This window comes from Erythrolamprus reginae, chromosome 1 (genome assembly GCF_031021105.1).
Source record: "Erythrolamprus reginae isolate rEryReg1 chromosome 1, rEryReg1.hap1, whole genome shotgun sequence".
In the NCBI taxonomy this organism is placed as follows: Eukaryota; Metazoa; Chordata; class Lepidosauria; order Squamata; family Dipsadidae; genus Erythrolamprus; species Erythrolamprus reginae.
In genome coordinates this window covers 10,734,028-10,759,541 of record NC_091950.1, presented here as the reverse complement: position 1 = coordinate 10,759,541, position 25,514 = coordinate 10,734,028, and the positions used below count along the sequence as shown (strand labels likewise).

The 25,514-nt window shown below is 43.5% G+C and overlaps 1 protein-coding gene across 2 annotated transcripts in view; it reads right to left on the bottom strand.

Moving 5' to 3' along the window:
• Positions 1 to 25,078, bottom strand: part of UBXN6 (UBX domain protein 6) — a 33,733-nt gene extending 8,655 nt beyond the window's left edge. Inside the window, exons 1-7 of one of the 2 annotated variants that reach the window (XM_070744268.1) lie at positions 24,811 to 25,078; positions 18,756 to 18,913; positions 14,567 to 14,616; positions 8,227 to 8,358; positions 8,040 to 8,137; positions 3,879 to 3,954; positions 1,586 to 1,670 (exon numbers count right to left, since the gene is read on the bottom strand). In XM_070744268.1, coding sequence (XP_070600369.1) covers positions 1,586 to 1,670; positions 3,879 to 3,954; positions 8,040 to 8,137; positions 8,227 to 8,358; positions 14,567 to 14,616; positions 18,756 to 18,913; positions 24,811 to 24,893 — 682 coding nt within the window. In that variant the 5' untranslated portion in view covers positions 24,894 to 25,078. The remainder of the gene's footprint in view (positions 1 to 1,585; positions 1,671 to 3,878; positions 3,955 to 8,039; positions 8,138 to 8,226; positions 8,359 to 14,566; positions 14,617 to 18,755; positions 18,914 to 24,810) is intronic. The other variant, XM_070744276.1, reaches the window with a different exon arrangement.
• Between the last annotated feature and the right edge of the window lie 436 nt (positions 25,079 to 25,514).

Genomic DNA, 25,514 nt, shown 5'->3' with positions numbered 1-25,514 from the left:
AACGAAGGGGTCAGACGCAGCCTCGGTGAGCCGAAGGTTTCCGCGGCTCTGACCCAGAGCAGGAAGGGCTGGTGGGGGCGGCGAATCCACCTCCCCAGCCACCGGAGGGAGATCGGGCTGGTGGGGGCGGCGAATCCACCTCCCCAGCCACTGGCTCCACCATCTGCGCATGCGCGGCCATTGAAAAAAGGGCGCGCATGCGCAGATGGTGTTTTTACTTCCGCACCACTATACCGCGGAAAATCGATTATCGTGAGAGGTCTTGGAACGTAACCCTCGCGATAATCGAGGGATCACTGTACTTAGAACATAAGAACCTAAGAAGAGCCATGCTGAATCGGGCCAAAGCCCATCGAGTCCAGCATTCTGTGTCACACAGTGGCCCACCCATTGTCCATGGGGATCTTGAGCAGAAAGAGAAGGCAAGACCCCCCCTTTCCCTTGACCCCCAACAAGTGGTACTCAAGGGAATCCTGCCTGCCTCAACCAACATACAGGTGGCACATGGACATCCATTTCAATCACCACCTATCATACATTTGGCATCCATGAATCTGTCTCATCCTGCCTTGAAGCAATCCAGACGGACAGCTGTCACGACCTCTTCTGGAAGGGAATTCCATAAACCAACGACCCTCTGGGTGAAGAAATATTTGTCCTCACTTTCTTACCTATGAGCTTTAGGGAGGGCCCCCTCGTCCTAGTATTGTGTGATAGAGAAAATAATTTTTCTCTATCCACCTTTTCTATCCCATGCATGATTTTATACACTTCAATAAAGTCACCCCTTAAACGCCGCCTTTCAAGGCTGAAGAGACCAAGGCGTTGCAACCTGGTATCATAAGGGAGGGGCTCCATTTCCTTGATCATTCTTGTTGCCCTTTTTTGCACCTTTTCCAGTTCCATTATATCCTTCTTGAGGTGCGGTGACCAGAACTGTACACAGGACTCCAAGTGTGGTCTCACCGTCGATTTGTACAGAGGCAATACAACACTTACTGACTTATTTCTTCTTAATCATGCCAAGCGTGGAATTTGCTTTTCCAATTCTGCACCCCATTGTACCCCATTTACTGCACCTCACCTATACTGGATCCGTGTCCCTCCGGGACCGCCTTCTGCCGCACGAATCCCAGCGACCAGTTAGGTCTCACGGAGTTGGCCTTCTCCGGGTCCCGTCAATTAAACAATGTCGTTTGGCGGGACCCAGGGGAAGAGCCTTCTCTGTGGCAGCCCCGACCCTTTGGAACCAACTCTCCCCAGATATCAGAGTTGCCCCCACCATCCTTGCCTTTCGTAAGCTCCTTAAAACCCACGTCTGTTGTCAGGCATGGGGGAATTGAGACTTTCCCTTCCCCCTAGGCTTATAAAATTTATGCATGGTATGTCAGTATGTATGATTGGTTTCTTAAATTGGGTTTTTTTTAATTAACTTAAATATTAGATTTGTTTACATTGTATTATTGTTGTTGTTAGCCGCCCAGAGTCTACGGAGAGGGGCGCATGGGAGAGGATGACGGAACAGGTACAATAGCAGAAGTGGCTTTACCGGGATTATAGAACACTAGTTCACATGAAGGCTTACCTTGCCCGGTGACATCTAGAGCAACCTTTTCGAATCCGACCGCCTGGAAAAACTGGTCGGCTCCTTCCAAGCAGTGGATCCTTTCCTGGGAAGGGAAGAAAAAAGTCAGAGAAAATTCATGAAGGCTAATTCAGGTGAGCTTTATCCCAACTTCTACCAGGAGACCAAGAGCTTCACCTGTGAATTTTGAGGGGCCAAGATTCTCTTTATTTGTTGCTGCTCTTATTTTTTTGATCAACAGGCATCAAAACACAAACTGATTTGGAACTCTGATCTTATATTACAAATTCCTTGTGTGTCCAATCACACTTGGTCAATAAAGAATCCAATCCAATCCAAATTCTTCTGTTCTGTTCTATTCTATTCACTATTCTATTCTTCATTCCAAAATTCTATATTCCAATATTCTAGATTGGAATAGAACAGAGCACTGCACACCAAGACAATCAGACACAGTTTTTTCCTGAATGCCATCACTCTGCTAAACAAATAATTCCCTCAACACCGTCAAACTTTTTACTAAGTCTGCACTACTATTTCTGCTAGTTTTTTCTCATCATTCCTGACTGTATGATTGTAACTTGTTGCTTGTATTCTTAAGATTTTTATTAATATTGATAGTTTCCTTATTGCTTATTTGACCCCTATGACAATCATTAAGTGTTGTACCTCATAATTCTTGACAAATGTCTCTTTTCTTTTATGTACACTGAGAGCATCTGCACCAAAGACAAATTCCTTGTATGTCCAATCACACTTGGCCAATAAAAATTATATTTTTTTTCCCTATCCTATTCTACTCTACTCTACTCTACTCTACTCTATTCTAATCTAATCTATTCTTCATTCCAATATTCTATTCTATTCACTATTCTATTCTATTCACTATTTTATTCTATTCTATCGTTAATCTAATCTAATCTAATAAAATCCAATTCTTTGTTGACGGCAGCAAGATGACAGGACACACAAAAATGGGAGGACATTTTGATTCCCACGATGAGTTCAAAGGTCAATGGGGTTAGAGATGGCTAAATTGACCATTTTGATCAAAGGGGGAAAAACCACAATTATTTGGAAACCAATTCTGGGCTTTGGGTTTTTGATTTTGGGTTTTACCGATTAGATTGAATTTTATAGAAATGGCTAGCTTATGCTATTATGGAAAAGTAATAAAGTTTGATGTTAATGCCTTATTCTGCTGCAACAGAAAGAAATCAGAAATCAATGTCTTTTTGTTCCTTTCCACCCTTTCTTCCATGCTTCTCTCTTCCCCTTTCTTTTCCCACAGTTTCCTACTACAGTGATCCCTCGAGTATCGCGAGGGTTACGTTCCAAGACCCCTCGCGATACTCGATTTTTCGCAATATAGTGGTGCGGAAGTAAAAATACCATCTGCGCATGCGCGCCCATTTTTTCCATGGCCGCGCATGCGCAGATGGTGTTTTTACTTCCACACCTGGCCCAGGGAAGGTTCCTTCCGCCGCCCAGCAGCTGATCTGCTCGGCAGCGCCGCAAACGGGAAACCCCGATCTTCGGCTCCTCGCTGCTGCCGCGCCCGCCGCTTGTCCGGCCGCCGCTTGTCCAGCCACCGCTTGTCCGGCCGCCGCTTGGCCGCCGCTTGTCCGGCCGCCGAACTTCCGGGTTTGGCTTCAGAACTCAGCTGGGAAGCGGCACGGCTGTTTTAAAAGGTCGCAGCCGGCCTGGGGGGCTTCCCAGCACCCCCCCGAACCCGGGTTGGGGGTTCGGGGGGGTGCTGGGAAGCCCCCCAGGCCAGCCGCGACCTTTTAAAACAGCCGCGCCGCTTCCCAGCTGACTCCCGAAGCCAAACCCGGAAGTGGTTTTTTTTTTAATTAATATTTTTTTAAAAATCGCGATATAGCGTTTCGCGAAGATCGAGATCGCGAAACTCGAGGGATCACTGTACTTGTTTTGTATTTTTTGTATTTTAGAATAGAATAGAATAGAATTCTTTATTGGCCAAGTGTGATTGGACACACAAGGAATTTGTCTTGGTGCAGATGCTCTCAGCGTACACAAAAGGAAAAGATACAATTGTCAAGAATCATGTGGTACAACACTTAATGATTATCATATAATTTTAAAAAGCACAAACTGGTTATGAGAATACACAATGAAGGCCAAGCATTGATGGGGAAACAGCTGGATGGCAGATACCTCTTGACCCAGGCCTTCTCCAACACAAGCTGGGAAAGGCACCATCCAGAATTGACAGCTGTCATCTCCAGAGGGAACTAGCGGATGAATTCCCACTGCCAAAGGTTTGGCTCACCTGGAAAATTTTGTTCTGCATCTTAATTTTCCGATATTTCTCCTCTTCCGGGTGGAGATGGATATTGTCAAGATACCTGGGAAGGAAAAGTGATACTTTGAAACATAGAAACATAGAAGACTGACGGCAGAAAAAGACCTCATGATCTATCTAGTCTGCCCTTATACTATTTCCTGTATTTTTATCTTACGATGGATATATATTTATCCCAGGCATGTTTAAATTCAGTTACTGTGGATTTACCAACCACGTCTGCTGGAAGTTTGTTCCAAGCATCTACTACTCTTTCAGTCAAATAATATTTTCTCATGTTGCCTTTGATCTTTCCCCCAACTAACTTCAGATTGTGTCCCCTTGTTCTTGTGTTCACTTTCCTATTGAAAACACTTCCCTCCTGGACCTTATTTAACTCTTTAATATATTTAAATGTTTCGATCATGTCCCCCCTTTTCCTTCTGTCCTTCAGACTATACAGCAGGGGTCCCCAAACTTTTTACACAGGGGGCCAGTTCACTGACCCTCAGACTGTTGGAGGGCCGGACTATAAAAAAAAACCTATGAACAAATCCCTATGCACACTGCACATATCTTATTTAAAGTAAAAAACAAAATGGGAACAAATACAATATTTAAAATAAGAAGTAATAAAGTAACTTATACATTTTTATTAACAAGTAAATTTAAACTTAAATCAAGAAACTCCCTCCATTTCTCCTTCCTTCCTTCCCTCCTTCCCCTCTACTTCTCTCTTCCCTCTCTTTTCTTCCTTCTCTCTCATTTGTTTCATTTTCCTCTCCCTCGTTTTCTCTCCATAATTTTCTCATTTTTCTCTTTCTCTTTTTCTCTCTCTCACTCTTTCCATCTATCCCCCTTTCTCTCTCCCTCTCTATCTCTCCCTCTTTCTCTCTCTGTCCCTCTCTCTTCTCTTTCTCTCTCTGTCTCTTTCACTCACTCTTTCTCTCTCCTCTTTGTATCTCTCCCTCTTTCTCTCTCCCTCTTCCTTTTTCTCTCTCTTTCACCCTTTTTCTGTTGCTTGCTTTCTCTTACTCTATTTCTATCTCTCCCTCTCTCCCTCCCTCCCTCTCCCACTCTATATCTCTCCCTCTTTATCTCTCCCTCTTTCTTTCTCACTCTATTTCTATCCCTCTTTCTCTCTCCCTCTCTATCTCTCCCTCTTTCTCTCTCTTGCTTTCTTTCTCTCTCACTTTCTCTCTATCTTGCTTTCTCTCTCTCCCCCCTCCTTTTTCTCTCTCTCTCTCATACACCACGCTGGCAACAGAGAGCGAAAGAGAGAGCGGAGGGCGGCTTGCCAGTCCACGGACCCCTGGATGAGCAGCTCTGCATGGCCCCAGCACTGGACTTCGCCGTCGCCTCCGCCCCCGTCCGGCTCTCCAGCTAACCCCCTGAATTCACCCGAACGGAGGCGGCGGTGGTTTCAAAGGACCAACATACAGTCCTTCTTGGTGCTGCTTTGCTGCAGCCTCCAAACTCCGCTGCTGTCCTTGGGCATTGTTACTTCTAAGCTGCGCTGAGAGAGAGAGAGAGCGAGAGCGGAGAGTACCGGACTTCCAGCTAAGAGGCAGCAATCACGCCCACCCCTTCGCCCTCCACGGTGCCCAGCGCCCAGCCCCACGCCACCTCCACCTCCGCGTAGCGTGCCCGACCTCTTCCTGCAGGAACGGGTGGTGGGGTGGAAGTGATTGGACTTATCTACACGCGCGCCTGCTGATTGGGAAGAGGGGAAAAAATCTGCACCTCCAAAGAGGGGAAGGGGGGGGGGGAAGAAAGAAAAAAAGAGTTCCAACTTGGCGGAAGGCGGAGGGGAGAACCGAGCGTGCTGCAGCAAGTTTGCTTGGCTTTCTGGGGCTTTTTTTTTTCTCCCCTTCCACCACCCCTGTCTGAATGTAGTTTGCCGCTTAGGAGTGACCCTCTCTCGGGCTTGTTGTGGATGCGGCGTGGATGAGGGGGAAAGCCCGGCTGCCCGGAAAAGCACATTTGGAAAGTCTCTGTGGAGAGCCAAAATCCCAACGAAGCTTCTTTTTTCTTCAGTAGTCGGTAAGGAGGGGAAGAAGAGGCTGAACTGGTTTTGCTAATTCGCGCTTACGGCTTTCCCCCTCATCCGCGCAGCATCCACAACAAGCCCGAGAGAGGGTCACTCCTAAGTGGCAAACAACATTCAGACAGGGGTGGTGGAAGGGGAGAAAAAGAGGCCCTGAAGGGGGACAGGGCGGTCCCCACCGCCTGTGTCAGCGGCGAGGTGTGCTTGCCTTGTCCCGTGGAGGGGGGGAGGCGATGGAGGTCAGGGGTTTTCAAGCAGCTGCCCCCGCCCCCCTCAGTGGACAGTTTTTCAATTGCCATTGCGCAGGAGCAAGAAATCACCCAAATAGAAACATAGAAACATAGAAGATTGACGGCAGAAAAAGACCTCATGGTCCATCTAGTCTGCCCTTATACTATTTCCTGTATTTTATCTTAGGATGGATCTATGTTTATCCCAGGCATGTTCAAATTCAGTTCCTGTGGATTTACCAACCACGTCTGCTGGAAGTTTGTTCCAAGGATCTACTACTCTTTCAGTCAAATAATATTTTCTCATGTTGCTTTTGATCTTTCCCTCAACTAACTTCAGATTGTGTCCCCTTGTTCTTGTGTTCACTTTCCTATTAAAAACACTTCCCTCCTGAACCTTATTTAACCCTTTAACATATTTAAATGTTTTGATCATGTCCCCCCTTTCCCTTCTGTCCTCCAGACTATACAGATTGAGTTCATGAAGTCTTTCCTGATACGTTTTATGCTTAAGACCTTCCACCATTCTTGTAGCCCGTCTTTGGACCCGTTCAGTTTTGTCAATATCTTTTTGTAGGTGAGGTCCCCAGAACTGAACACAGTATTCCAAATGTGGTCTCACCAGCGCTCTATATAAGGGGATCACAATCTCCCTCTTCCTGTTTGTTATACCTCTTGCTATGCAGCCAAGCATCCTACTTGCTTTTCCTACCACCCGACCACACTGCTCACCCATTTTGAGACTGTCAGAAATCACAACCCCTAAATCCTTCTCTTCTGAAGTTTTTGCTAACACAGAACTGCCAATGCAATACTCAGATTGAGATTCCTTTAAATCCACAGTCACTGAATTTAAACATGCCTGATATAAACATATATTTTTTTTATTTATTTATTTATTGGATTTGTATGCCGCCCCTCTCCGGAGACTCACAGCAACAATAAAGCAGTGTACAATAGTAGTCTGATGTTAGAAACAATTAAAAACCCATTAATATAAAAAACCAAACATACATACATACATACCATGCATAGAATTGTAAAGGCCGAGGGGGAAGAGGGTCTCAATTCCCCCATGCCTGACGGCAGAGGTGGGTTTTAAGCAGCTTACGAAAGGCAAGGAGGGTGGGGGCAGTTCTAATCTTTGGGGGGAGTTGGTTCCAGAGGGCCGGGGCCGCCACAGATAAGGCTCTTCCCCTGGGTCCCGCCAATCGACATTCTTTAGTTGAAGGGACCCAGAGAAGATCCACTCTGTGGGACCTAACTGGTCGCTGGGATTCGTGCGGCAGAAGGCGGTCCCGGAGATATTCTGGCCCGGTGCCATGAAGGGCTTTATAGGTCATAACCAACACTTTGAATTGTGATCGGAAACTGATCGGCAACCAATGCAGACTGCGGAGTGTTGGAGTAACATGGGCATATTTAGGGAAGCCCATGATTGCTCTCGCAGCTGCATTCTGCACAATCTGAAGTTTCCAAACACTTTTCAAAAGTAGAAAAATAAAGATTGTCTGAAGAGACATAAAATGGCACATCTACATGGTTAATGAAGATGATGCGTAAATGTAGAGAGCGTTACAGTAGTCGAGACTCGAGGTGATGAGGGCATGAGTGACTGTGAGCAGTGACTCCCGGTCCAAGTAGGGTCGCAACTGGTGCACAAGGCGAACAGGGGCAAACGCCCCCCTCGCCACCGCTGAAAGATGTTTCTCTAATGTATATCCATCCTAAGATGAAATACAGGAAATAGTATAAGGGCAGACTAGGTGGACCAGGAGGTCTTTTTCTGTCGTCAATCTTCTATGTTTCTATGAGCTGGAACGCCCAGCCAAGGAAGGAAAGGGAGATTTCTCACCCCCACAAACCACCTACTTTGCGATGGTCTCCACGCCGAGTTTGACCTTTTCCCGGTCCCTGTTGAACGTGTGGATCTGCATGATGGAGGCGGCCACGGGATCTTTGCCAGCGTGCTGGAGTGGGGGAGAGGAAGAGCCGGTGAGACAAGGGACCGGCGGAGATCCCCCCCCACCGGAAGGGAGGAAAGGGACAAAGCTTTAACCTCGAGGATGGCGTTTTTGATCTGCGCCTCTTTTTTGTCTTTCCGGACAGTGACGCCGGTCAGCGGGCAAGTGAAGTAGACGCCCGAGACAGATAGGGTGGAAGGGTCTTCTTCGACCTCAGGCAAGGAATTCTAATCAAAAGCAAAAACAAAAAACAGAATTATTCATTTATTTATTTAGATTTCTATGCCGCCCTTCTCGAGGCGACTCTGGGCGGTGTACAACATTAAATACAGCAATATACAGTGATACCTTGTCTTACAAACTTAATTGGCTCCGGGACGAGGTTCTTAAGGTGAAAAGTTTGTAAGACGAAACAATGTTTCCCATAGGAATCAATGGAAAAGCGACTAATGCGTGCAAGCCCAAAATTCACCCCTTTTGCCAGCCGAAGCGCCTGTTTTTGCACTGCTGGGATTCCCCTGAGGCTCCTCTCCATGGGAAACCCCACCTCTGGACTTCTGTCTTTTTGCTTCAGGGGAATCCCAGCATCGCAAAAATGGGTGCTTCGCTGGGAACGGAAGTCCGGAGGTGGGGTTTCGCAGCGAAGGGAGCATCAGTGAAATTGCAGCATCGCAAAAACACCGAAGTCCTCAAAACCCCACCTCCGGACCTCTGTGTTTTTGCGATGCTGCGATTTCGCTGAGGCTCCCCTCGCTGGGAAACCCCACCTCCAGACTTCCATTGCCAGCGAAGCACCTGTTTTTGCGATTCTGGGATTCCCCTGCGGCATCACAAAAACACGGAAGTCTGGAGGTGGTGGTTTCCCTTGGAGGGGAGACTCAGGAGAATCCCAGCAGCGCAAAAACAGGTGCTTCGCTGGCAACGGAAGTCCGGAGGTGGGGCATCCCAGTGGCAGCAGTGGGTTTGTAAGGTGAAAATAGTTTGTAAGAAGAGGCAAAAAAATCTTAACCCCAGGTTTGTATCTCGAAAAGTTTGTATGACGAGGCATTTGTAAGATGAGGCATCACTGTATAAGAAATCTAAATTTCTTATGTAACTTTCTCCGAGTCTCCTGAGAGGGGCAGCATACAAATCTAATAAATAATAATAATAATAATAATAATTATTATTATTATTATTATTATTATATTATTATTATCATTATCATTATCATTATCATTATTATGTCAATACAACACAGCAAACGAGATCACTATGCTGGATTTCGTACTTCATCATCAGTCGGGCGCTTCCCAAGCACCTAGGACTGTGTGATGTAGCGGCGAATTATGTTTGCCAATCCCAGTATAGTGGCCTTTTGCAATTGACAGGTGGAGATTTTGTCAATTCCGATGGTTTTCAAATGTCCGCTGAGATCCTTTGGCACTGCGCCCACCGTGCCAAGTACCATTGGGACCACTTTCACGGGCTTATGCCAGAGTCGTTGCAGCTCGATTTTTAGATCTTCGTATTTCACTAATTTCTCTAGCTGCTTCTCCTCAATTCTGCTGTCTCCTGGGATTGCGATGTCGATGATCCATACTTTATTTTTCTCCACAATCAGGATGTCTGATTATTATTATTATTATTATTATTATTATTATTATTATTATTATTAAATAACTATAAAAAGTCATGGAAATTTACTAAAAAACATTTTAAATTACAGCAGTTTTTCTTTTTTTAAAAAAAAAAAAACTTTATTAGTTATACATTAAAAAAGAAATACAAATAACTAACAGGAAAAAAAACAAACATGTATAACAAAACAAGGCAAAACAGACAAGAAAAAAAAAGACCGATAGTGCATTATATAGGGTATCATAGCAAACCATGATAAAAAAATTAAGTAATATATTCAATACATAGTATTTGCTCGTAATAAACTTTAGAAAAAAACTATATCACTGACTTATTCTATATCCTCATGATACTATTTTGTGTTAGAGCAAAGAGTTTTTCAATCTGGGCAGCTTCGAAATGGATGGACTTCAACTCCCAGAATTCCCTGCCCCCCTGAGTCCTTCGGGATTGGGTGGCATAAAAGTCAAACAAATGAATTTGCCAGCCAGCAATGCACAAGGGTGAAGGATTCCTAGCTAGGAGAATTTAGAAACCGAGACCGCGGGTGAGAAATGTTTTTGACTCTTTGCTCCAGTGTGACCCTGGGAATTTTGTGTGAAAAAATAGTTGTTAGGACCCTTTTATAATGCCTTGCTAAGGCCAGGCCTAGAATATTGCCTTCAGTTTTGGTTGCCACAATGTAAAAGGGCCATTGAGATTCTAAATGGACATGATGACAAGGCGGTTAAATAACCAGGACGAATCAGAATTTTATGAGATCTGGAATAAATTGTATACAGTATATGGTTAAGTAAAAGAGAAAAAACAAAATTTTGATTATTTGAAAGTATGTATGGATATTAAAAATAGTTTTATCTTGTTAATTTTACACGAAATAAGGATATAATAACAAAAAAAATTATATATCTAATTTGCTACATTAATCTTATAAGCTAAGAGTGATTTTTTTCCCTGTACTAGTGAGACTTCAAAAACAAGTGCGGTAACTGTAACCCCAAATAGTTGTTACATGTATGTACGTTATGTTTGTCTTTTTATGAAAATTTAATAAAGTTTATTTAATTTTTTTAAAATAAAGTTTATTTTTAAAAAAAAGAGATTCTAGAAAGAGTGCAGAGACGAGCAATCAAGATGATTAGGGGAGTGGAGGCTAAAACATATGAAGAACAGTTGCAGGAACTGCACATGGCTAGTTGAATGAAAAGAAGGACCAGGGGAGATATGATAACTCTGTTCCAGTATCTCAAGGGGTTGCCACAAAGAAGAAGGAATCAACCTATTCTCCAAAGCACCTGAGGGTAGAACAAGAAGCAATGGGTGGAAACTAAACAAGGAGAAAAGCAACTTAGAACTAAGGAGAAATTTCCTGACAGTCGGAACAGTTAATCAATGGAACAGCTTGCCTCCAGAAGTTGTGAATGCTCCAACACTAGAAGTTTTTAAGATGTTGGATAACCATCTGTGTGAAGCAGTCTGAAGTGGTGTAGGCTTTCCTGCCTAATCAGGGGGTTGGACTAGAAGACCTCCAAGGTCCCTTCCAACTCTTCTTAGTCTGTGAACTGCCTGTATGCAGCTTGTACAACAGTCATCCTTGCCTTCCAAACATTTAAATATGTGAAAGGGTTAAATAAGGTTCAGGAGGGAAGTGTTTTTTAATAGGAAAGTGAACACAAGAACAAGGGACACAATCTGAGGTTAGTTGGGGGAAAGATCAAAAGCAATGTGAGAAAATATTATTTGACTTGAAAGAATGATAGATGCTTAGAACAAACTTCTGTGTTTCCAAATGTAAAATAATGCACTTGGGCAAAAGGAATCCTCAATCTGAGTATTGTATTGGCAGTTCTATGTTAGCAAAAACTTCACAAGAGAAGGATTTAGGGGTCGTGATTTCTGACAGTCTCAAAATGGGTGAACAGTGCAGTCAGGCGGTAGGGAAAGCAAGTAGAATGCTTGGCTGCATAGCTAGAGGTATAATAAGCAGGAAGAGGGAGATTGTGATCCCCTTATATAGAGCGCTGGTGAGACCACATTTGGAGTACTGTGTCCAGTTCTGGAGGCCTCACCTACAAAAAGATATTGACAAAATTGAACGGGTCCAAAGACGGGCTACAAGAATGGTGGAAGGTCTTAAGCATAAAACGTATCAGGAAAGACTTCATGAACTCAATCTGTATAGTCTGGAGGCCAGAAGGGAAAGGGGGGACATGATCGAAACATTTAAATATGTTAAAGGGTTAAATAAGGTTCAGGAGGGAAGTGTTTTTTAATAGGAAAGTGAACACAAGAACAAGGGGACACAGTCTGAAGTTAGTTGGGGGAAAGATCAAAAGCAACATGAGAAAATATTATTTGACTGAAAGAGTAGTAGATGCTTGGAACAAACTTCCAGCAGACATGGTTGATAAATCCACAGTAACTAAATTTAAACATGCCTGGGATAAACATAGATCCATCCTAAGATAAAATACACAAAATAGTATAAGGGCAGACTAGAAAAAAAGACATGAGGTCTTTTTCTGCTGTCAATCTTCTATGTTTCTAAGATGGTGGAAAGCACGTACTCGGATTCTCAGCAGTTGTGCCCAATTGAGGCTTTCAGATGCAGGGTTTAAAGATTGCAAGTTGGCCATCAGTATAGATGATAAATGATACATGCATAGGTAGATAGATGATAGATAAGATGGATGGATGGATGGATGGATGGCAATAAGGCCCAAAATCTGAATATTTTTTTGTTTATTTTCATCTGAAGGGGTTTCTTTATTTTTACAGTGTTGTGCAAATACAATTCTCGCTACCTTCAAAACCCGTAGAATTAAGTATACATTACCTGCACACCAGAACAATTAGGTACAATGACAGCCCCCCCCTGCCATCACTCTGCTTAGCAAATGTAATTCCCACAAACACTGTCAAATAATTTACTCAGACTGTATTACTATTATTATTCTCTTCCTTTGCTAGTACAGTGATCCCTCGATTTTCGCGGTCTCGATTTTTGCGAAACGCTATACCACGGTTTTTCAAAAAATAATAATTAAAAAATACTCCACGTTTTTTTTTCTATACCACGGTTTTTCCCACCCGATGACGTCATACGTCATCACCAAGAATCACTTCTCTGTCTCTTTCTCTTTCTTTCCTGTCATTCTCCATCTTTCTCTATCTCTCCCCCTCTTGCTCTCTCTCTTTTTCTCACTTTCCCTCTCTTGTTTTCTTTCTCTTCACCCGCGGGCGGGCAAACGGCGGGTGGGCAAACGGCGGGTGGGTGGGCGAGCGGCAAGCGGGCGGGCAAACGGGCGAGCAGCGAGCGGGCAAACGGCGGGCGGGCGGGTGCCTATGGGGAATGGTGGCTGCCAGCGCTGCTGCAGGAGGACCCGTGTCCGAAGAAAGCCAGTGAGAGGGGTAGTTTTGGCTGTGCATAGCCAAAAATGGTGTTTTTACTTCCGCGCCGCTATATCGCGGAAAATCGATTATCGCGGGAGGTCTTGGAACGTAACCCCCGCGATAATCGAGGGATCACTGTATTGATCTCTTCCCACTTAGTACTATAACCATGTTGCTTGTATCTTTCTTTCTTTTTTTAAAAATAATTTATTAATTTATTGAAAAGGGGGAGATGGAACAGGGGGTAAAGAAAAATAAGAAGGGTATTAAAGGGGGTACAAAGAGAAATTTGTACACCGATCCTGTTAGCATCTATAACATGTATAGCTTGTTATATATCAGTTCATAATATTGAATTAGACATAATTCTATTACATTCAAAAATTTGCAGTTGTGTTGAAAAAAAGCATATATCCATACAAAATCGATGTTTATAATATACGACGTGTATTAATATTGTCTATTCAGAGTAGTAAATCGTAGTTAATCATATTGCTATCAACATTTAAAGTTTATATATTTTTATCTGATATTTACATTAATTTACAATTGGAGTTGATAGAGTAGTATATTGTTTGGTGCAGTGATTTCCAACCTTTTTTGAGTCACGGCACATTTTTTACATTTACAAAACCCTGGGGCACATTGAGTGGGGCCGGGGGAGGGGGGAGGCTAAAAAAAGTTTGGACAAAAAAATTATCTCCCTCCCTTTCACTCTATTTCTCTCTCCCTCTTTCTCTCCCTTCCTTCCTTTCTTTCTCTCTTTCCATCCCTCTTGCTTTCTCTTCCTTCCTTCCTCTCTTTTTTGCTCTCTTTCTCTCTCCCTCTCTACCTCCCTCTATGTCTTTCTCTCTCTCTCCTTCCCTCCCTCTCTTTCTCTCTCGCTCGCTCTTTCCCTCTCTTGCTTTCTTTCTCTCTCTCTTGCTTTCTTTCTTTCTCTCTCTTGCTTTCTTTCTCTCTCTCTCTTGCTTTCTTTCTCTTTCTTTCTCTCTCTCTTGCTTTCTTTCTCTCTCTGAGCTTCGCGGCACACTGGTTGAAAAACACTGGTTTGGTGGATAAGTGAAGCGATAGAAAGGGACAGGTGGGAGATGGGAAGATAGTACCTGCAAGTTAGCAGGCAGTTTGTTTGACGATCCGTTGTTTTGTCGTGTGTGGTGAGTGTATAGAGGTAAGTAAAAGTGAAATGGTTAGTGTTTGTGTGTGAGTATCAGCAGGACTGTATCTTTCAATTTATTTATTTTTTATTTGTTTCCTAGTACGATTTGATAGCTTATTAGTAACCTTGATTAAGTGCTGTATCTTTTTATTGAGGAATGTATTTTATTCTCCTTAGGTACACGGAGAGCGTTTACACCAAATTCTTTGTCTGTCCAATCACACACCTGGCCAATAAAGAATTCTATTTCTTTTTCTTTGTCATACCTTCTGATCCACATCGCTCGCAGCCGCTTCAGCCATAAGCTCCTTTTTCACTGAAGCACCAAAAAAAAAAAGAAAAGAAAAAAAAAGAAAATAAGCTGACGAGTAACAAGAATGGAGGAAGGTCTTAAGCATAAAACGTATCAGGAAAGACTTCATGAACTCAATCTGTAGAGTCTGGAGGACGGAAGGGAAAGGGGGGACATGATCGAAACATTTAAATATGTTAAAGGGTTAAATAAGGTCCAGGAGGGAAGTGTTTTTAATAGGAAAGTAAACACAAGAACAAGGGGACACAATCTGAAGTTAGTTGGGGGAAAGATCAAAAGCAACATGAGAAAATATTATTTTACTGAAAGAGTAGTAGATCCTTGGAACAAACTTCCAGCAGACGTGGTAGATAAATCCACAGTAACTGAATTTAAACATGCTTGGTATAAACATAGATCCATTGTAAGATAAAATACAGGAAATAGTATAAGGGCAGACTAGATGGATCATGAGGTCTTTTTCTGCCGTCAGTCTTCTATGTTTCTAACAAGACTTAAAATCGAAGAAGCGAAGGACAGGAAGTCCTGGAACTATGACTGCAACAGGGAGCAGAATTTTCATTGCTAAACGAGGCAATTTTCATTGCTAATTGAGCAAGTTGTGGCCTGATTTTACCTCTTTAGGGGTGGGGGATGCAGTTGTTAAGCAAATCACTGCAGTTGTTAAGCGAATCACTAGCGAATCGCGTGGTTATTAGGCAAATCCATCTCCCCCCCATTGATTTGGCTTGTCGGAAGCCAGCTGAGAAGGCAATCCTGGAGATACTGTGACGGTCACAAGTGCGAGGACTAATCAAAAGCCCTTTTTTCAGCGCTGCCGTAACTTTGAGGGGTCACTAAGGGAACAGTTTTAAGTCCAAGACTACCTTAGTTCTTGACTTACGACAAGGGAACCCAAAATTTCCCTTGTCAAGGGAGACATTTGTTGAGTGAGCTTTGCCCATTTTGCGACCTCTCTTGCCACCATTGTCTTTTTTAAAAAATATATTTTACTAATTTTTCAAAAAACAAACAACAAACATAACATACAACATTTAGTGGAGCTACAGTCGCTTCGCTCAAAGTAGAAGTCATCATCATAATAATAAAAGAAAAATTTCGTCTATAAAATATATATAAATATATAAAGTGAAAATATCAGTTTTAATATAATAAATACGTTTTATGCTTAAGACCTTCCACCATTCTTGTAGCCCATCTTTTGACAAAATTGAACAGGTCCAAAGACGGGCTACAAGAATGGTGGAAGGTCTTAAGCATAGAATGTATCAGGAAAGACTTCATGAACTCCATCTGTATAGTCTGGAGGACAGAAGGGAAAGGGGGGACATAATCAAAAAATTAAAATATGTTAAAGGGTTAAATAAGGTTCAGGAGGGAAGTGTTTTTAATAGGAAAGTGAACACAAGAACAAGGGAGCACAATCTGAAGTTAGTTGGGGGAAAGATTAGATGTGAGAAAATATTATTTCACTGAAAGAGTAGTAGATCCTTGGAACAAACTTCCAGCAGACGTGGTTGGTAAATCCACAATAACTGAATTTAAACATGCCTGGGATAAACATATATCCATCCTAAGATAAAATATAGAAAATAGTATAAGGGCAGACTAGATGGACCAGGAGGTCTTTTTCTGCCGTCAGACTTCTATGTTTCTATGTTTCTAAATCTAAAACTATATCAAAGTTTGTAAAAATATATATAAAAAGAAGAAATTTTTAGAGAAGAAAGAAAAAATTATGTTTATATTAGTGAGTCACCACAGGTTATTAAGCGACGCTGGCTTCCCCATTGACCTTGCTTGTCAGAAGGTCCAAATTTTGATCGCGTGACCAGGGGGTGGGCTACTGCCTGGATGGAGGGGGCGGGAACGCAGTGGGGTAGCGAAAATGGAGCTCCACCCCAGGGCGCCCAATTTGCACTGAAAGATGTTGAAAGAAAATGCAGGGCGTCCTGCATAAGCCACACCCACAGTGTGGCAGTAAAAATTTTGGTAGCCCTTCACTGCGCAGGACCGACGCTCAGCTGTGTGAAAACTGGTCATAAACATTACTTTTTTCCCCCAGTGTCTTGGTGGCGCAGAGGTTAGAATGCAGCACTGTAGGCTAATTCTGCCCATTTATTTATTTTTTATTTATTTTATTTATTTATTCAATTTTTATGCCGCCCTTCTCGTTAGACTCAGGGTGGCTTACAACATGTTAGCAATAGCACTTTTTAACAGAGCCAGCCTATTGCCCCCACAATCCGGGTCCTCATTTTACCCACCTCGGAAGGATGGAAGGCTGAGTCAACCTTGAGCCAGTGGTGAGATTTGAACCGCTGACCTTCAGATCTACAGTCAGCTTCAGTGGCCTCCAGTACAGCACTCTACCTGCTGCGCCACCCCTGGCCCATTGCCAGCAGTTGGATTCTGACCAGCTCAAAGTTGACTCATCCTTCCAAGGTTGGTAAATGAGGTCCCAGATTGTTGGGGCAAAAGGCTGACTCTGTAAACTGCTTAGAGAGGGCTGGGAAGCACTGGGAAGCAATATATATGTGTGTCTACTGCTACCCCTCTCCCCTCTCTCTCTGTCTTCTGTTTATCTACAATTTATCTCTTTATCTTTATCCCCCTCTCTCTCCCTTCCTCCCTTCTCCCGTGGTGCAGCTCAAGGTTGACTCAGCCTCCCAACCTTCAAAGGTTGGTAAAATGAGGACCCAGATTGTTGTGGCAAACAGCTGACTCCGTAAACTGCTGGGAGGGCTTTCTTTCTTTCTTTCTTTCTTTCTTTCTTTTTTTTCTTTCTTTCTTTCTTTCTTTCCTTCCTTCCTTCCTTCCTTATTTATTAATTTATTGGATTTGTATGGCGCCCCTCTCCGGAGATTCGGGGCGGCTAACAGCAATAATAAAAACAATGTACAATAATAATCAAATAAATACTAAAAATGATTAAAAACCCATTAATATAAAAAAACCATACATACAGACATACCATATATGAAATTGTAAAGGCCTAGGGGGAAAGAGCATCTCAATTCCCCCATGCCTGGCGGCAGAGGTGGGTTTTAAGTAGCTTACGAAAGGCAAGGAGGGTGGGGGCAATTCTAATCTCTGGGGGGAGTTGGTTCCAGAGGGTCGGGGCCGCCACAGAGAAGGCTCTTCCCCTGGGTCCCGCCAAGCGGCATTGTTTAGTTGACGGGACCCGGAGAAGACCCACTCTGTGGGACCTAACCGGTCGCTGGGATTCGTGCAGCAGAAGCACCATGAAGCCTATATAAGTCTAAGTGCTCTTGCTATTCGAACAGGTGGGTTGATTAGTGAAGGACTCATGTTATTTCCTACAGCTCTTCATCCCCTGCAGAAAAATGCCTGCCGATTTCTGACAGTCTCAAAATGGGTGAACAGTGCAGTCAGGCGGTAGGGAAAGCAAGTAGGATGCTTGGCTGCATAGCTAGAGGTATAACAAGCAGGAAGAGGGAGATTATGATCCCGCTATATAGAATGCTGGTGAGACCACATTTGGAATACTGTGATCAGTTCTGGAGACCTCACCTACAAAAAGATATTGACAAAATTGAACGGGTCCAAAGACGAGCTACAAGAATGGTGGAAGGTCTTAAGCATAAAACGTATCAGGAAAGGGGGGGACATGATCGAAACATTTAAATATATTAAAGGGTTAAATAAGGTCCAGGTGGGAAGTGTTTTTAATAGGAAAGTGAACACAAGAACAAGGGGACACAGTCTGAAGTTAGTTGGGGGAAAGATCAAAAGCAACATGAGAAAATATTATTTTACTGAAAGAGTAGTAGATCCTTGGAACAAACATCCAGCAGACGTGGTAGATAAATCCACAGTAACTGAATTTAAACATGCCTGGGATAAACATATATCCATCCTAAGATAAAATACAGAAAATAGTATAAGGGCAGACTAGATGGACCATGAGGTCTTTTTCTGCCGTCAGACTTCTATGTTTCTATGTTTCTATGATTGATCCGTCAACCAGGGTGAAGCAGGCCAAGGTTTGGCCAATGGCTTCAGGACCAGGTGCTGGAAAGATTTCAGCTGCTGTAAACCCGCCCAGCGTCTGAAATATTTCTGTTGCTGCTCCCAACACAGCAGCCCCTTTCTTCTAAAGCTCCTCCAAACACTTTTACCCTGATTCCGGATGGCATCTTGGGACGAGGGTGGGCGAGCTTTGGGCTTCTGTTCCAGCCGGGCCAAGGCGGCGGCTGCAGCCATCTGAGCTTCATTGGTGGGGCCTTGGCGACACTTGGCAGTATCCGGTTTGGGTTTCTCCTTGGTGGATTTTTCCCTGTTGAATAGAATAGAATGGAGTGGAGTGAAATGGAATGGAATAGAAAACAATACAATACAATGAGTTGGAAGGGACCTTGGAGGTCTTCTAGTCCAACCTCCTGCTTAGGCAGGAAACCCTTCACCACTTCAGACAAATGGTTATCCAACATCTGCTTAAAAACTTCCAGTGTAGTAACAACAACAACAACAATAATGATTTATTTAATAATTTATTAGACTTGTATGCCACCCCTCTCTGAAGACTCGGAGCGGCTCACAACAAAATACAAAGCACAAATCTAATATTAAAAACAATTATAAAAGCCCGTTATAAAAACAGTCATACCATCCAAACAAACCATACATAAAATGAAACAGCTACGGGTCAATTAGGTCCCCCAAACCGGGCGGCATAGCTGCAGTTTCAGTAGTTTGTGAAAGGCAAGGAGGGTGGGGACAGTCCTGATCTCTGGGAGGAGTTGATCCCAGAGGGCCAGGGCCACCACAGAGAAGGCTCTTCCCCTGGGGCCTGCCTGACGACATTGTTTTGTTGACGGGACCAGGAGAAGGCCAACTCTGTAGGACCTAATCGGTCGCTGGGATGTAGGAGCATTCACAACTTCTGGAGGCAAGCTGTTCCACGGTTTAATTGTTCTAACTGTCAGGAAATTTCTCCTTAGTTCTAAGTTACTTCTGTCCTTGTTTAGTTTCCATTGCTTCTTGTTCTACCCTCAGGTTCTTTAAAGAATAGTTTGACTCCTTCTTTGTGGCAACCCCTGAAATATTGGAACACTGCTATCATGTCTCCCCTGGTGTTTCTTTTCATTAAACTCTCCATTAAACTCATTCCTGCAACTGTTCTTCATATGTTTTAGCCTCCAGTCTCCTAATCATCTCTGTCACTCTTCTCTGCACTCTTTCTAGAGTATCAACATCCTTTTTGCATCGTGGTGACCAAAACTGGATGCAGTATTCCAGATGTGCTTTACCAAGGCCTTATAAAGTGGTATTAAACCTTCACGTAATCTTGATTCTATCCCTCTGTTAATGCAGCCTAGAACTGCGTTGGCTTTTTTGGCAGCTGCTGCACATGGCTGGCTCCTATTTAAATGGTCGTCCACTAGGACTCCAAGATCCCTCTCGCAGTTACTGCTGTTGAGCAATGAACCCCCTATACTGTACCTGTGCATTTTGTTTTTCTTTCCCCAACCTTCTTCTCAGTGAAGAAGATGTTCAGCAGATCCACCAGAAGACAAATCCTTCACAGGGCTCAGAGCCCAAACAGACTTCAAACCCTCCACAAATTCAACAACTGAGCTGGCCTGTGTTGTTGTTTACTAGCCTCCATTCATGGATTCTTTCTTTTGCTCCAAAGTTTAACAGAAGCTAACAGACCTAAACCAAGTTGGGTTCAAAATGCAACAGAATTCCTGGGTGCCCTGGCACTCAGACACATTGGCCATCAACAGGCACAAAGACATAAGCAACGTCTACACACCGTTCGAAAGGGACAGTCGAGAAGGAAACAAGGCATCATCTCGCCACCAAGCAACACCTGAATAAGCAACACCAAGATGAATACCGGACCAACAATAACAAGCGGTATAATAACAATAACAAGAGGTATAACAAGCAGGAAGAGGGAGATTATGATCCCGCTATGTAGAGCGCTGGTGAGACCACATTTGGAATACTGTGTTCAGTTCTGGAGACCTCACCTACAAAAAGATATTGACAAAATTGAACGGGTCCAAAGACGGGCTACAAGAATGGTGGAAGGTCTTAAGCATAAAACGTATCAGGAAAGACTTCATGAACTCAATCTGTATAGTCTGGAGGACAGAAGGAAAAGGGGGGACATGATCGAAACATTTAAATATGTTAAAGGGTTAAATAAGGTCCAGGAGGGAAGTGTTTTTAATAGGAAAGTGAACACAAGAACAAGGGGACACAATCTGAAGTTAGTTGGGGGAAAGATCAAAAGCAACATGAGAAAATATTATTTTACTGAAAGAGTAGTAGATCCTTGGAATAAACTTCCAGCAGACATGGTATATAAATCTACAGTAACTGAATTTAAACATGCCTGGGATAAACATATATCCATCCTAAGATAAAATACAGAAAATAGTATAAGGGCAGACTAGATGGACCATGAGGTCTTTTTCTGCCATCAGACTTCTATGTTTCTATGTTTCTAACAATCAATAACACTTCAAAAGAAAACCTCCAACCTCAGAGAGCACACCAAGAACCCCATAATCTAGGGCCCTCCAACTTCCAGTCCCTGGACCGGTACCGGTCTGTGGCAGGCCAGAAAATGGGCTGTACAAACAAGTGAAGCCCCATCTGCGGCAAGCAGTGAAACCACACACCCCCGACTGCGCAGAAAAACCTCACTCTACAGAATCAGCCCCTGGTGCCCTAAAGCAAAAGTATTCAAACTTGGCATCTTTAAGACTTGTGGACTTCAACTCCCAGAATTCTCCAGCCAGTTGTGTCCATTTCCTTTTCTCTTACCACCTAAAGTAGATAGATTGCAGAGGAAGGGATAAGAGAGTAGGCTTTCCTGGGTGGAGAATTCTGGGAGTTGAAGTCCACAAGTCTTCAAGTTGCCACGTTTCAAGACCTCTGCCTTACAGGGTAAGGGCCATAGCCATCCTCCTCCTCCCCTTCCTCATCCCCCCTCCCCTTCCTTTTTCTTCATCCTCCTATGTGTAAACCACCAAGTTCAGAAAGCACCAAGGACCCCCACATTTCAACCCTGAGTTATAAAGATCCCAACTTGGAATATTGCATCCAGTTTTGGTTACCACGATGCAAAAAGGATGTTGATACTCTAGAAAGAGTGCAGAGAAGAGCAACCAAGATGATTAGGAGACTGGAGGCTAAAACATAGGAAGAACAGTTGCAGGAACTGGGCATGGCTAGTTTAATGAAAAGAAGGACCATGGGAGACATTATAGCAGTCTTCCAATATCTCAGGGGTTGCCACAAAGAAGAGGGAGTCAACCTATTCTCCAAAGCACCTAAGGGTAGAAAAAGAAGCAATGGGTGGAAACTAAACAAGGACAGAAGCAACTTAGAACTAAAGATAAATTTCCTGGCAGTGAGAACAATTAATCCGTGGAACAGCTTGCCTCCAGAAGTTGTGAATGCTCCAACACTGGAAGTTTTTAAGATGTTGGATAACCATTTGTCTGAAGGTAGTGTAGGGTCTCCTGCCCGAGCAGGGGGTTGAACTAGAAGACCTCTAAGGTCCCTTCCAGCTTCAGTCTATTATTCTATTCCAAAGAGAGAGAGGTACAAACCTATTCATATAGAGGGGGTAGTCGCAGGCAAATCGCAGGACACTTTCCAGTAGCAAATGCAAAGAAAGGAATTGAATGGGGCCCCGTGGCTCATTCTGATGTACCCGGGCTCAGTAAACAAGCAATGCAATGCACCCCCCTCCCTGGTGTCATATCTCTTCCTACAGCATCATAAAGGGCCAGAGGGTCACTCTGGGCAGTCCAGTTTTAAATTCCTAGCAACCCAATTAGCCAGCTGGATTAAAGCTCTACAAAGCTCCGAGGCTTAAGACTTCTGTTTTCCTTTCATAAGAAGAGGCTGCTTGCTAGCATACTTGGGAGGTCTTATGTCCCAAAGAGGAAGAGGAGACAGTCATCTGTCTCTCTTTTGACATGATTATTATTGTTGTTGTTATCTTTTATTCATTAAACATGAAACACAGGACATTTTTAAAATTTACAAATAGCACTGGCTGGTGCTAACGGTTGATATGGGTTTCTGCCAGAGTCCTAGGTATCAACCAAGTTATCTTCTTAAAATATAGGATATTCCGAGTAGCAAAGTTTTTTGCAACTCCGCTGGTGTTATTGCAGGAAGCTGCAATTTTTTGATGTGTTTGTTGGAATTTTTGGGCATGGTACCAAGTGCCCCGATGACAATGGGCATCACTGTTGCAGGTTTCATCCTCAACCGTATAGTTTCGTTATCCAGGTCACGATATTTCATAATTTTTTTACTGATCTTTTTCTTCAACTCTGGAATACCAAGGTTCGCCCTTATTAATCCATCTTTATGCAAGCTGCATTGGTTGCAAGTTGGTTTCGGAACGGAATTGAAGGTGTTGGTTATCACCTTTAAAGCCCTAAATGGCTGAGGGCCAGACTATTTATGGGACCACCTCCAACCTCGTACCTCATTGCGGCCAGTAAAGGGCCACAGAGTCGGCCTTCTCCAGGTCCCGTCCACCAAACAATGTTGGTTGGCAGGACCTTGGGGAACAGCCTTCTCTGTGGCAGCGCTGACCTATGAAATCAACTGCCCCCAGAGATTCTCCTCCCTACCAGTCTTCCGGAAAGCTGTTAAGACCTGGTTTTTCTGTCTGACCTGGAATTAGATTGATTGTAGTGTGTGCGTGTATGTATGTATTCATTCATTCATTCATTCAATTTTTATGCCGCCCTTCTCCTTAGACTCAGGGCAGCTTACAACAAGTTAGCACTTTTTAACAGAGCCAGCCTATTGCCCCCACAATCCAGGTCCTCATTTTACCCACCTCGGAAGGATGGAAGGCTGAGTCAACCTTGAGCCGGTGATGAGATTTGAACCGCTGACCTTCAGGTCTACAGTCAGCTTCAGTGGCCTTCAGTACAGCACTCTACCTGCTGCGCCACCCCGGCTCCATGGTTCTTGTATGGTTCTTTTAGGATATTATTGTTTTATTGTATTACTGACTTTATTCTGATCATATTTTACTTTTGTTGCATTTATGTCACTTGTTAGCCGCTCTGAGACCATTTTGGAATGAGCTGCATATAAATATAATCAATCAATCAATTAGTCAATCAATCAATCAGTTTCTGGGTACAGCGATATCAATAAACTGTACTCTTGGGCCCTCAACAACAACAAATCTGCCGTCTGAGTCCTCGAAAAAGGGTGGCATACAAATCTAATAAATAATAATAATAAAATAATAATAATAACAATAACAACAACATCAACTACACCACCACCCCAATGTCCATACTGCTCCCACCCTAATGGCCTTCCATAAGGCCATGAAGACCTGGCCTTGCTGCCAGGCCTGGGGCCATGAATTGTACATCTTTCATGGCCAAATGGTATGAATGGTGTGTACGGATGCGATTATGACTGGGTTTTTTATAACAAATGGGTTTTTATTACGGGGTTTTAGTTTGAGATATTATATTTGACTTCTTATTGCTCTGTATCTTTTTGTACTTGTATTATATATTGCTCAAAAAAATAAAGGGAACACTCAAAGAACACATTCTAGATCTGAATGAATGAATGAAATATTCTCATTGAATATTTCATTTGTACAACTATTCCATTTGCACAACAGCAGGTGAAATTGACTGTCAATCAGTGTTGCTTCCTAAGCGGACAGTATGCTTTCACAGAAGTTTGATTTACTTGAAGTTATATTCTGTTTTTTTAAGCAGTATATTATTTTGTAAGCTGCCCTGAGTCCTTCGGGATTGGGTGGCATAGAAGTAGAATAACTAAATAACTAAATCATCATCATTATTACAGTATTTCCCTTTGCAAACGTTCCGCTTCTCACATCCCAAAGAAACTTCTTCAAATTCAGTTTTTTACTTCTTTTGGGAGGAAAAAAGCAAATGAGGTCAGAACTAGAAATCAAGGCTGGGCTCCCAACCTGGCCTATGCAGGGGTGGACTGGATGACCTCGAGGGGTCCTGCAGCCTCTCCCTCCCCTAATCCTTTTTTAAAATTCCGTTTCCTCCCCCCCCCCCATCACCTGTGGTTGGAAGGATCTTATCTCCCGGGGGGCGGGGTCTCTGAAGCCCCACCTCCCCCTCGGGCGCCACGTTGGGGACCCAAAACAGGGGCTCTGTTTAGAAGGGGGGCGGTTACCTAGGCGACTCGGTGAGTTTCTGGCCCGGCCCGGCCGTTTTGAACTTCAAATCCGCTTTGATTTCCTGGAAAAACTTCTTCATGTCCGCCGCCCGCCCGCGACCTCCGAAGCCCACCCGAAAAAAGCGCAGCCGGGCCTAGAAACGGTAAAACGGGGCGACTGTGGGGCGTATAAATAAGAAGCAGCAGGAAAAACAGGAAACGGAAGCCGACTTAGCTTCCCGTCACGTGCCGACGCCACTTCTGACGCCATTTTTGACTCCAAGAGGCCAAGGGACGGAAGGGAGGCGTCGTCGCGGAGCCGTGGGAGGAAGTCACCTCTGCCCGAAGCCTAAGAGGAGGGGCGTGATGGTGGTTGGTTGGCGGTGTGCAAGAAGCTGCGCTGATTGGGTGGCCCAAGGGCGAGGAGGAATCTCGTGGCCGATCACAACGTTCAACCAGGCACTCTAGGCAATAGGAGGTCCTTCTCTATGGGTTCTCACAAAAACTCATTAAAGAACATATTTTTCTGTATATAAAATTAATAACCAGAACAAATTCTTTATACCGGCTGTAACAGCCGTAAAAAAGTTCTTTTCTTTTAGAGATAATGTGTTTAATGCACTGAAATATTTTAATTTAAATATATTTTTAAAATTCTTGTTGTTGTTTTGCAGATGTGTTGGGGTTAATGTTGGTTGTATTTATGTATACTGTATTTTTGT